At 39.9% G+C, this 12,474-nt stretch overlaps 1 protein-coding gene across 4 annotated transcripts in view; it reads left to right on the top strand.

Annotated features, from left to right (window-relative positions):
- sbno2b (strawberry notch homolog 2b) overlaps positions 1-12,474 on the top strand; it is a 174,782-nt gene that overhangs the window by 123,930 nt on the left and 38,378 nt on the right. For all 4 annotated transcript variants that reach the window (XM_073068253.1, XM_073068250.1, XM_073068252.1 and 1 more), the window contains 2 exons: positions 3,905-4,002; positions 11,668-11,750. In XM_073068253.1, coding sequence (XP_072924354.1) covers positions 3,905-4,002; positions 11,668-11,750 — 181 coding nt within the window. The remainder of the gene's footprint in view (positions 1-3,904; positions 4,003-11,667; positions 11,751-12,474) is intronic.

The following is a 12,474-nucleotide window of genomic DNA, read 5'->3' as shown; positions in this document are numbered from 1 at the left end:
ATTGAACTGCTGCTGCTAAGTTAATAAATTTCAGGTCATTTGCTGGTGATAATAAACCTGATTCTGATTCTGATTTCTGATTCTTAAAAAAAGATAAAAATACATAAAATAGCTGATATACATAGATTGATTGTATGTCCATAAAGTGACACTCGGCGCAAGAGAGACTGTATATAAGTTGACTGACAGGAAATAATAAAGTAGTGGTGGTTGGGGGTGTGGAGGGATGGGTTAGTGGGTGGAGGTGTTGATCTGCCTTAATGCTTGGGGTAAGTAACTGTTTTCGAGTCTAGTGGTCCTGGTGTGGATTCTACGTACTTGACATCTGTTTCTGAATATGGTTTGGATCCTTTAAATTGATGTAAGTCTCCATAATGTTTTACATAGCCTTTTTTTTTGTACAGAACCTTTTATAATTAGAAGAGAATCAAAATACGAGGGGTGATTGATAAGTTTGTGACCCAGGGTAGAACAAGATGAGTTATACAGCTCTCGTTACATGCACATGCAGTTCAACTCTTTGAGTGATTATACAGAAAGTTTGAGGTTAATAACTCATCAGGGGTGATTGATAAGTTCGTGAAGGAGATGTATAACTCAACTCGTTCTACTTTTGGCCACAAACTTATCAATCACCCCTGCTGTGGACACTTTCTGGAGGTCCAAGACCACTGGACTAAGTGTGTAAATGTAGGAGGGGACTATGTTGAAAAATAAGTGTGCTAGGTTTTCTAAAATTGACTCTTTCTACCTTAGGCCACGAACTTATCAATCACCCCTCGTATATGATCAATATATCTACTTCTGTAAGAATTGTCTTGAAATCAAATCAATTCAAATGAATTTAATTGTACACACAAGAGACTGCAGATATTGTTCAAAGTAAATTTATTATCAAATATATATATTTTTGATTATTAATTTTATATATCCCCATATACAACCTGAGATTCATTTCCTTGAGGACTCAATCAATAAATCCAATAACCATAATGGTATAATGAAAGATAGCAGGGCAAGCATCCAGTGTGCAAAATACACAAACTGTTCGACTACTAAAGAAGAAAGAAAGAAATATGATTTTTTAAATATTCAATAAATATCGAGAACATGAGTCCTTGAAAGTGAGTCTATAGGTTGTGGAAAAGTTCAGTGATGGAGCAGGTGAAGTTGAGTGAAGTTACCCCCCTCTGGTTCAAGAGCCTGATTGTTGAGGAGTAGTAACTGTTCCTGAACCCAGTGGTGTGTGTCCTCCTTCCTGGTATGTTAATTCTTACTGGAATCTGAAGCAAAAAAAAATGTGCTTAATTAACTTGGCAAATCAGGCAGCATCCATGGATTCAAAGTAGTAGTGGATATTTCAGCTCCTACAGCAAGATCTAAATCTGAAATATCAACTATCCAAATGAATTCAGTTCTTGCTCATCAGATAGTTAATAGATATTTATTGATGTACAGGTATGCGTTTCTTAACGTCCACAATACGTTCCAGAATCATAATGCGGCTTTCGGCCTAAACGCAGTACTGTGGATATGATCTTCACTGTTAGACAAATGCAGGAGAAATGCCTGGAGCAGAACGTGAACTTGTACTTTGTCTTCATTGATCTGACTAAAGCGTTTGATACTGTCAACAGAGAAGCCTTGTGGATCATCCTCAGGGAAACTTGGCTGGCCTCCAAAGTTCATTAACCTCATATGCCTCTTCCATGACAACATGACTGGAGAGATTCTCTCAGCTGACAAACCTAGTGAGAAATTTGACATCTCCAACGGTGTTAAACAGGGCAGTGTGCTTGCACCAGTACTTTTCAACCTTTTCTTCACTTGAGTACTAATGCATGCTGTCAAAGACCTAAACCTGGGCATTTATATCAAATACCGCCTGGACATGTCACTCTTTAACCTACGTCGCCTTGCAGCACACACAAAAACCCTCGAAAGCTGTTCATAGAAGCGCTCTTTGCAGATGACTGCGCACTCATGGCGCACCAAGAGGACTACCTACAAACAATGGTCAGCAGATTCTCCGCCACATCTAAATTGTTCAGCTTGACAATCAGCCTTGGTAAAACAGAGGTCCTCCTGCAGCTTGCACCTAACAGCGCCCCGCACAGCCATGCATCACCATCGATGACACACAACTACGGAACGTTGACAACTTCAAATACTTGTGGAGTAACCATTTCCAGCGACGGTGCCCTTGATAAAGAAATCACGTCAAAAATCCAGAAAGCAAGCCAGGCACTCGGAAGGCTCCGGGTCAAAGTTCTGCAGCACAAAGACATTTGCCTCTCCACTAAACTGAAGGTTTAGATAGATAGATAGATACTTTAATCATCCCCATGGGGAAATTCAACAATGCTGTTGTGGTCTCATCACTTCTATATGGCTGTGAAACCTGGACACTGTATCGCAGACATGTCAAACAGCTCGAACAATTCCACAATTGCGCTCTGCAATCAATCATGCAAATCTGCTGGCAAGACCGTATCTCCAACCTGACAGTCTTGGACCGAGCCAATTCCACAAGCATTGAAGCCAAGGTTTTGAAGGCTCGGCTCAGATGGGCCGGCCATGTGATCCGCATGGATGAGTCCAGAATGCCGCGTCAGTTGTTCTACGGAGAACTGGAGCAGGGCAACCGTGCCCAAGGTCGCCCAAGGAAGAGGTACAAGGACAACCTCAAGTCAAACCTTAAGTGGGCCGAACTCCAGCCCTGCAATCTCGAACACACTGCTGCTGATCGGCCCAAGTGGCGCAATCTATGCTCCAAGGCAGCAAACAACTTCCAAGCCAACTGACGCATGCAGCGCCTCAAGGCGAGTCAAGAAAGACACAGGAAGGTGTCCGCTCCTGCCCCATCTGCAACTGTACCTGCGCTTCAGACTTCGGCCTCAGAAGTCATGTGCGTGCCCACAGACGTTGACTGCACAACACATTAGTCTTCCTCGGACTTCAAGAGACTACTACTACGTTCTGTGAAATCAGACGTTATGTGATTTGGGCGTTGTGCGAACACCATATTATATACTTTGCTCTTGCTGCTGCTATCACTAGGAGTGGTTTTGCTGCATTTGGAAGCCATGATGCACTTTACGGTAATATTTTTGAAAGGAAATTAAACAGAGAGATAACACTACTATACTCAAGAAATGCATGATACCCGAGATTGGTTACGTCCACTGCGCCACGTTCTCCGATCGGGACTACGGACGTATATGTGATTGGATGTTGTCCAAATGGATGTTAAGCAGTGCACACCTGTATAGGCAATACTGAAACAAATATAGTTTTATAATTAATGGGGAATTAAGTAAATATATAGATTAATATGCTTTTCATGGAAAAGTGATCATGTAACTTCCATTGGCTGTATTTTGTAAACAGTTTTAAGCACTATTTTTCCACATTTTGCTATTTTTAATATGGAAGGTAATCAGCATTTACTGGGTGCTAAATTTTTCAAGTAGACAAATTCCTGCTCTGTGAGCATTGTAGATACTATAAACATTATTTCTGTGAACATAAGTACCATTCAATCTGTCCTGCCCATTCTTGTATTTAATTAGGTCACAGGTCAGTTTTGTTGCCCCTAAATTTATATGATTTTCATATCCTTAGCTCATAAAAATAGATGAATCTCAGTCTGGAGAGTTCAAATAAACCTGTATCCACAGCTTTCTTAAGAACAGAATCCATTCATGTGCTTCCCTGCAATCTCTTCCATCGAAACAATACACGAGGAAAAACAATTTAAGTAGCTAGTCATAAACACGAGATGCTGCAGATGCTGAAAATCTTGACCCATTAAGTAACTGGTCCACTTGCCAGGGTGCTGACTGTAGGAAGTCACCATTTCTTCATCTTTACCTAATTGCATTTTACTGCCTGTTCCTTACAGTGCATTGTTATAGGACTGCAGTCCACGGGTGAAGCTCGGACACGAGAAGTACTTGATGAGAACGATGGCCATCTTAACCAATTTGTATCTGCTGCAGAGTAAGTTAAAGATGCCAGGCATCTTCACTTAAGTTGTGTATGTAACGTTGTGGTTGCATATTTGATATAAATTGAACAAGGTTAAAATGATAAAACAATGCTGTGCTTTTATTTTAAAAATACGGATAAATAAAAAACTATTTAAAAAGCCAAAATATGACTGTAGAATATTACACCTTATTGAAAGAGCATCCTCATCAATGAAGGGACCTGCATGAACTTCAGGGTTTTTGTTTAAATTGATGAAGGGGAAAACAGCAGGTTCACTCATGTTAGGTCTCACCCATACAAGTAACAACCTTGCCTCAGGTCCTAAGTTATGCCTACAGATCAGGAATCTGACATTCATTGTTCTTCCCACCACCCCATCAACCCTTGCCATCACAACATCCCCAGCTATGGACTGACTACAAGAATTAGTGTAATTTTTTTCCCCAGAGGCCCAATTGAATCACGATTCTTTAGCGAGGGCAAATAAAAATAAGGTAGGGACAAGTGGAGCGGCCATTATTGGAGCAGACCAGTGTTCATGAGGAGGCTTTAGCAAAACAGGCTTGGGCAAGATAAGGTTCTTCATCTGTTAGTGCAGTGAGACTGGCTCAAGGGGCTCTGTTGGGTTCTTTGTATAGATGGGAATTCTGGGAGACCTCTAGGATTCAGATACTTGGGTGACTGTCAGCAGTGAGAAGACAAATGAGCAGCCAGTGCAGTGTACCCCTGTGGCCATTCCCCTCAATAAGTGTATCGCTTTGGATACTGTTGTTTTTTGGGGTAGGGAGTGACCTACCAGGGGAGCTTCAGCAAACAAGTCTCTGGCACCAAGTCTGGTATTGTGGCTCAAAGGAGAAGGGGAGAGAGAAAACGACTGCAGTACTGATTTAGGGAGTTAGGTAGAAAGCAGAAAAGCAGGACCCTCCAGGGTAGTAATTTTTGGATTGCTGCCTGTGCCATGCCCCCATGAGGGTAAGAATGGGATGATTTGGCAGATGAATATGTGGCTGAGGAACTGATGCGGTGGTGGGGGGAGGGTTTCAGATTTCTGGATCACTGGGATCTCTTCTGGCAAAGATATGACCTGACCCCGAACAGCACCAATATCTTTCTGGGCAGGTGTGCTAGAGTTTTTGGGGATGGTTTAAAATAATTCGGGAGGGGTTGGGAAACTGAGTGATAGGGCTGAAAATGGGACATTTAGTATACAGCTGGATGCCTTGTGCAGCGGGAGTGTCAAGAAGAACAGGCAGATGATAGGGCAAAATTTCAGTCAGTGATGAGGTGCAGTGTAATTGGGGACAAAATCAAAAAGGGTGACAAATACAGGACTGAATGTACACAGTATATGGAATATATGCCAATGTCTAACTGTACTACAAGATTATGTATTGTGACATAATCTTGTAGCACAGTTAGACAATGGCAGGTATGAAGTTGTGGGCATCACTGAATCGTGGCTGAAAGGAGATCATAATTGGGAGCTTAACATCCAAGGATGCACATTATATCAAAATGACAGGAAGATCGGCAGAGCGTGTGGAGTGTCTGTGTTGGTATAAAATGAAATCAAATCCTTAGAAATAGGGTCAGAGGATGCAGAATCCTGGTATAGTTCAGAAACTGCAACAGTCAGGATGTTGCAACCTTGGGTGACAAGTGAAGTCAAAGTCAACATAAAAGCAATAGAGCAAAATGAATGGGGCTAGAGGATTGGGAAGCTTTTATAAACTGATAGAAGGCAAATAAAATGCCATGACGAGGGAAAAGATTAAAATATCAGGGTAACCTAGCTAATAATATCAAAGAGAATATCAAAAGTTTTGTCAGATAACGTACTGTGCAACAGTCTTAGGCACCCTAGATTTTTATAAGGTTTCAAATGATAGGACCTCCACAGAGCACTGATCTTAACATTATTGAGGCTGTCTAAGATATAAAGGAGAGACAGAAGCAAGCAAGACAGCCAAGGTCTGCAGAAGAACTGTGGCTAGTTCTCCAAGACGCTTGGAACAACGTACCAGCGGACTTTCTTATAAAACTACATGTCGATGTTCCTAAGAGAATTGATGTAATTTTAAAGGCAAAGGGTGGTGACAGCAAATACTGGTTTCACTTAGTTTTTTTTTTATACTGTTTACTACTCTCCTTTTTACTGCTATATTTTTGATGCTAAAAATTTTTTGATTTTATTATTTTTGAAAGCATCTTCACTTGACAGTACTCTTTTTTAACATGTGCCTAAGACTATTGCATGGTACTGTATATAAAGAGTAGATAAGAGGAAAGGATAGATATTGGACCGCTGGAAAATGACACTGGAGAGATAGAAATGGGGACAAGGAAATGGCAAATGAACAAACTAAGTATTTTGCATCCATCTTCAGAGTGGAAGGCACTAGCTGTATGCCGGAAGTTCCAGAGTATCAAGGGGCGGAAGTGAATGCAATCGCTGTTACTGTGGAGAAGGTGCTTGGGAAGCTGAAAAGATTACTTGGGCATTAATAATGATCTTTAAAGGATCATTAGATGTTGCCATAGTTCTGGAGGATTGGAAAATTGCAAATGAAACTCCACTGTTCAAGAAAGAAGGGAGGCAGGAAAAGGAAATTATAGGCCAGTTAGCCTGACCTCAGTGGTTGGGAGGATATTGGAGTGATGAGGTTTCAGGGTACTTGGAGGCACATGACAAGATAGGCCAAAGTCAGCATGGTTAAGGGAAAATATTACCTGTCAAATTTGTTGGAATTCTTTGAGGAAATAGCAAGCAGGATAGACAAAGGAGAATTGGTAGATGTTGTGTACTTAGATTTTTAGAAGGCCTTTGACAAGGAGCCGCACATGAGGCTGCTTAACAATATAAGGGCCTGTGGTATAACAGGAAAGATACTAGCATGGATAGAGGATTGGCTGATTGGCAGGACGCAGAGAGTGGAAATAAAGGGAGACTTTTCAGGTTGGCTGCCAATGCCTAGTGGTATTCTGCAGGTGTCGCTGTTGAGACCGCTTTTTATGTTATTTGTCATTGATTTTGATGATGGAATTGATGGCTTTGTGGCCAAGTTTATGAAAATAGCTGGAGGAGCTGGTAGTGATGAGGAAGCAGGGAATCTGCAGAAGGACTTGGACAGATTATGAGAATGAGCAAAAAAGTGACAGATGGAATGCGGTGTTGGAAAGTGGATGGTCATGCACTTTGGTAGAAATAACAAAAGCATAGACTATTTTCTAAACGGGCAAAAAATTCAAAATTCTGAAGTACAAAGGGACTTAGGAGCCCTCTTGCAGGATTTCCTAAGGGTTAACTTGCAGGTTGAGTTGGTGGTGAGGAAGGCAAATGCAATGTTAGCATTCATTTCAAGAAGACTAGAATATACAAAACAATTCAGTTCAAGTTTAATTGTCACTTAATCATATATGAATACAGCCAAATAAGACAGTGTAACTACGGGGTCAAGGTGTAAAAACACATTACCAACAGTCTCTCTCACACGCACGCGATCACAATCACATAATATGAGTCATGCCTGTGATGTCATGGCTTGATGCATACAAGTCAATAAACCCATAAAGAATATCAGTAAAAATACGACAGTGAGTATGTGTATGTATATCAACTGGCCCCCAACACCTAGTCAACACCAAGGCTTTAAGACCCAGTCCTCACATGTACAAGCACATATAGAATATTATGTCCTGTTAAATAAAAAATAAAAGTAATCGGAGATTTGAACTTGTGTATCATCTTAACCCAGCGATCTCATACTTAATGGGCATTGTGAAACCTTTGTGATCTGTGTTACAGTATGCTTACATAAAATGCAGACAATTTTGCCAAAAGTTTTAAAAGAAATTGTTTTCTTTACTCCGTCATTTAATCATATTATATCCATGGAAATTGAAGAATTGCCAGTTCTTCTCCTGTTGTATTTTTTTATTGCACAGAATTTGCTTAATGTTGATTTAAGATAAAATGTTTAGTTTAGCCACAGTGAAACTCCAGTAGAACTTGCAGTTATATATACTAACATGTAACTAACACTGATCTTTGCAATAATATTTATATAAATAGATCTGAATGTTTAAGCTAACATGATTAGAAATAACTGTGACCTTTGAGTACTTTTAAAGTTCTTAAGAGTTTCCTTAGAATTCTTAGAATTGATTGTCCTATATTTACTAAGTAATGTGATACATGGACCAAGAAAGTCAGGTTTGATTTTTCTTCAAAATGAGTTTCCTAATATTATACAGATCAGCGATGTGAATAGTTATCAGCTTCAAAGCTCTGGGGAGTATGCTTGAACGTTTGTCATTTGGCCATTTCTGCTCATCGTCCAATGGTACCCCTGCTTAACAGAGTATGTGAGCGAATATGGAGCAAGAACAAAATCAGTCAGTTATGCAGCTACTTCACAGGCAGCCTTTCACTCACTAGCTGAATCAGGAAATCTGTGATGATTGCTTGCCAGTTTCCAGAAAATTACATTGTTATAAAGATGAAAGGGGGGTGGAATTAAAAGACTTTTTTTAAAAAAAAAACTATTTTGAATCCTCATATACTGAAAGTTAAGATGGACAAAAATCTGTTTACAAGGTTTTTATGGATCTTCCACTTGAAGACATGAGGTTGTAAAAATACATGCTGAGCTCTGAGATGGTTGAATGGGCGTCAAACCAAAACTAAAAGATGGGTTTTGTCACTATTGTTCCGTTTGTGCCAGGCAATAACCATATCATACAGAGTCTAACCACTTACTCTTTACATCCAGTGAGATTTGCTTTCACTGTTCCTCATTATAAACATTGAGGGAGTCGCCTGAAACTTAAATGAAACAGCCACATAAATTCTGATGCTCAAGGCGCAGATCAGGAGATGGATGTCTCTCAGCAGGCAGCTCACTTTGTACCCCCCAGAGACTTTCCACCATCCTTAAACCATAAATCTGGGCTTTGATAGAAGACTTTTTACAAGATTCACAAGGCTGTTGATACAAATGGTGGTCTCGAGTTAAGAGGAGAGACTGGATCGGCTGTTTTTCCTGGAATGATGGAGGCTGAGTGGAGTTTTATAAAACTGAGTGCCACAGATAGTGTAAATGGTTGGTCTTTGCAGGGTAGAGAGGTTTAAACCTAGAGTTCGTAGGTTTTAGGAGAGATGGGAAAGATTTAAAACTGACCTGAGGGGCAGGTTTTTCACACACGGGATGGTGCCTGTTGGAACAAACTACCAGAGGAAATGGAGACGGGTGCTATTGCAACATTTAAAAATCATTTAGATAGGTGCATGGATAGAAAATATTTAGAGGGATATGAGCCAAACATTGACAAATAGTACCAGCTGAATTAAATAGGCATAGATGAGTTGGGCTGAAGGGCCTCTTTCCATTCTGTGTAACTTTGACTTGTCTGGATAAGTGAAGTTCCAAACATCACAGAGGCTAAACGCCACCCCAGGCAAAGTAGCTCAATTGTCAGCAACTGTTCAGTGTTTACTCCCTACACCGCCATAGCACCAGGACTACTGTATGTATCAACCATAAACACATCATAGTTCATTGCCGGGCTGCTCTGACTGCACCGTGCAGACCTGCGGTCTCCATCACTAGTAAGGTCACTGAATGGAATGAACAGATGCATCACCAAGGGTAAGAATTCCAACAAATGATGTAGCAATCTGACTCAGAATGATGTTGCTACTCCTTCATTGTCATTGGGTGTAAATGTAGAACTCGCCAGAGGTACTGGGAGTAGCATTTCAGAAGGGCCAAAGTTACTCTGTAAGGGCAATTATTGACAATAACTGCTGAATATGCCAATGATGCCCACATAATATATAAGTGAATAACTATCAATGATGTGTCCCTGCACATAAAAGTTATAGAGCATAGTTATAACAATAATGTGCCAGAAATTAACCTCTGAACCAAATCAGATTCACATCTATTCATTTATCATACACAGTGCAATGGTTCATTTGTGTTAAAAGCCAATGTAATCCAAAGGCATGCTGGGGACAGCCCACAAGTGTTGCCCTACATTGCAGAACTAACATAGCTTGACCAGTGTTCACAGAACAACACAAGCAATAGCATAGCTCTCAAGTAGACAGCTGTGTATTGGAAGATTCTGAGTTTGAGCCACATAGAAGATGAATACGCGTCATCTCAGATGTAAAAACAATAATGCTTTGAATTGGGCACATGGATATATTATGTTTACAACTCAGCTAAAGGAAACTTGTTCTGTTAGCTAGTCTCCTTTGTTCAAAGTTCAAATAAATTTATTATCGAAGTACATGTGTCACCATATACTACCCTGAGATTCATTTTCTTGCAGGCATTCATAGCAAATCTATTGAATAGTAACTGTAAACAATGAGAGATCAAGTAGAGCATAGAAGACAATAAACTGTGCAAATTAAAATATAAATAAATAACAATAACAAGTGTATGAAATAATAAGATAAAATGAGATAATTTGTTATGAGAACATCTCAATAGATGAGTGTAGTTATCCTCTCTTGTTCAAGAGCCTGCTGGTTGAGGGGTAGTAACTGTTCTTGAACCTATGAACATAGAACATAGAAATTTACAGCATATTACAGACTCTTCAGCCCACAATTTTGTGCCGACCATGTAACCTACTCTAGAGACTGCCTAGAATTTCCCTAGCACATAGCCCCCTATTTTTCTAAGCTCCAAGTACCCATCTAAGAGGCGCTTAAAAGGAATTGTATCCGCTTCCACCACCACTACCAACAGTGCATTCCATGCACCCACCACTCTCCGTGTGGAAAAACTTGCCCCTGACATCTCCTCGGTACCTATTTCCAAGCACCTTAAAGCTATGCTCCCTCGTGTTAGCCATTTTGGCACTGGGAAAAAGCCTCAGGCTATCCACATGATCAATGCCCCTCATTATCTTATACACCTCTATCAGGTCACCTCTCATCCTCCATCGCTCCAAGGAGAAAAGGCCAAGTACACTCAACCTATTCTCATAAGGTATGCCCTCCAATCCAGGCAACATCTTTGTACATCTCCTATGCAATGGTGTGAGTCCTGAGGCACTTATACATTCTACCTGATGGCAGCAGCGAAAAAAGAGCCTGGCCTGGGTGGTGAGGATCTTTGATGATGGATGCTGCTTTACTATGACAATGTTTCATGTAGATGTGCTCAATGGGTGGGAGGGTTTTACCCGTGTTGTACTGGGCTGAAGCCACTAATTTTTGCAGGATTTTCTGTTCATAAGCATTGGTGTTCCCATACCAGGCCATAATGTAACCAGTCAATGCACTCTCCACAAAACACCTATAGAAAGAAACAAAATAGAATCAATGAAAACTGCACACGACAGAGACAAACAACCAATGTGCAAAAGACAACAGACTGTGCAAATACAAAAGAAAAAGAAAAAGCAATGAATACTGAGAATGCGAGTTGTAGAGTTGTGAATTTCATAGATGTGCGCAACATAGATGGTTCACTTTCAACTGTAGAATTTGTGAAGAAGGATAGAACTTTTACATTGTGTTTTATGTGACAGTTTATATTTTTCACCTCAACTTTATTTTGTATGTGCTATTGCACTGGTATACAGTATAAATTTAATAAATCATATTTCAATGTAAAATTTGTGCCAGGATTAACTTTTGCATTTTACTTGTAGAGGCGTCTTTAAGTCACTAATTCAGAAGCACTTTCCTTCAACAAAGCGAAAGAAAGAAAAGGGAGCTGGAATAAAAAGGAAACGTAAGATATTATTACAGATAAAGATGACTATTAATATGCAAAAACACAGATTATGAAATTTATGTTCTACTCATTAGCATGTTTCACAGCTTACTTTCCAGTGACATAGTAAGTTTAACCTCCTGAGTTATTGATGCTGATGAGAGCGAAAACAGTCTGATTTCCACCAGTTTGGGACAAATGGAAGTGGAGTACTGTCTTTCTTCTGGCCTTTTATATTCCTGTAGGGGAAGGTGTGGCTGGAACTTCAGCTTGCTTTTCAGCTCAAGAACTATTATCAAAAATGTGATGCTTCCCAGAATAGTCTGCATTTTGCTACCTTGAAATTTCTCAGAATTTCCCACCAGAAAACCCTCTAGAGCACTAAATGTTCAGTAATGACATCATTAACATCCATTATTAACAAAGTAGAAATAGGGATCTTGGATTCAATGTTTTCTCAAACAGCGTTAACATAGTTTTGTGCAAAGAAGTTATCTTTGACAATTCTCCTGGATTTTTTTTTGAGGTTATAACTAGCAGATTTGACATTTTTGTTTTTTTAAAAATTATTATTGAATTGAATTTAAATTCTGATGTCATAGTAGCATTCAACACTCACTTTTGAATGTCTGTCCAGGCCTGTGAATGTACAGAATCTTAGCTACACACAATCTGGGGGGTGGGGGATTGGTTGAGGTACCCTGTTTATCTCCAAAGTACCAGACCAGTCTTGAACTACATT

Source organism: Hemitrygon akajei, chromosome 16 (genome assembly GCF_048418815.1).
Source record: "Hemitrygon akajei chromosome 16, sHemAka1.3, whole genome shotgun sequence".
NCBI classification, from domain to species: domain Eukaryota; kingdom Metazoa; phylum Chordata; class Chondrichthyes; order Myliobatiformes; family Dasyatidae; genus Hemitrygon; species Hemitrygon akajei.
Note: the sequence above shows the minus strand (reverse complement) of the source record. Positions and strands in the feature narration are given on the sequence as shown.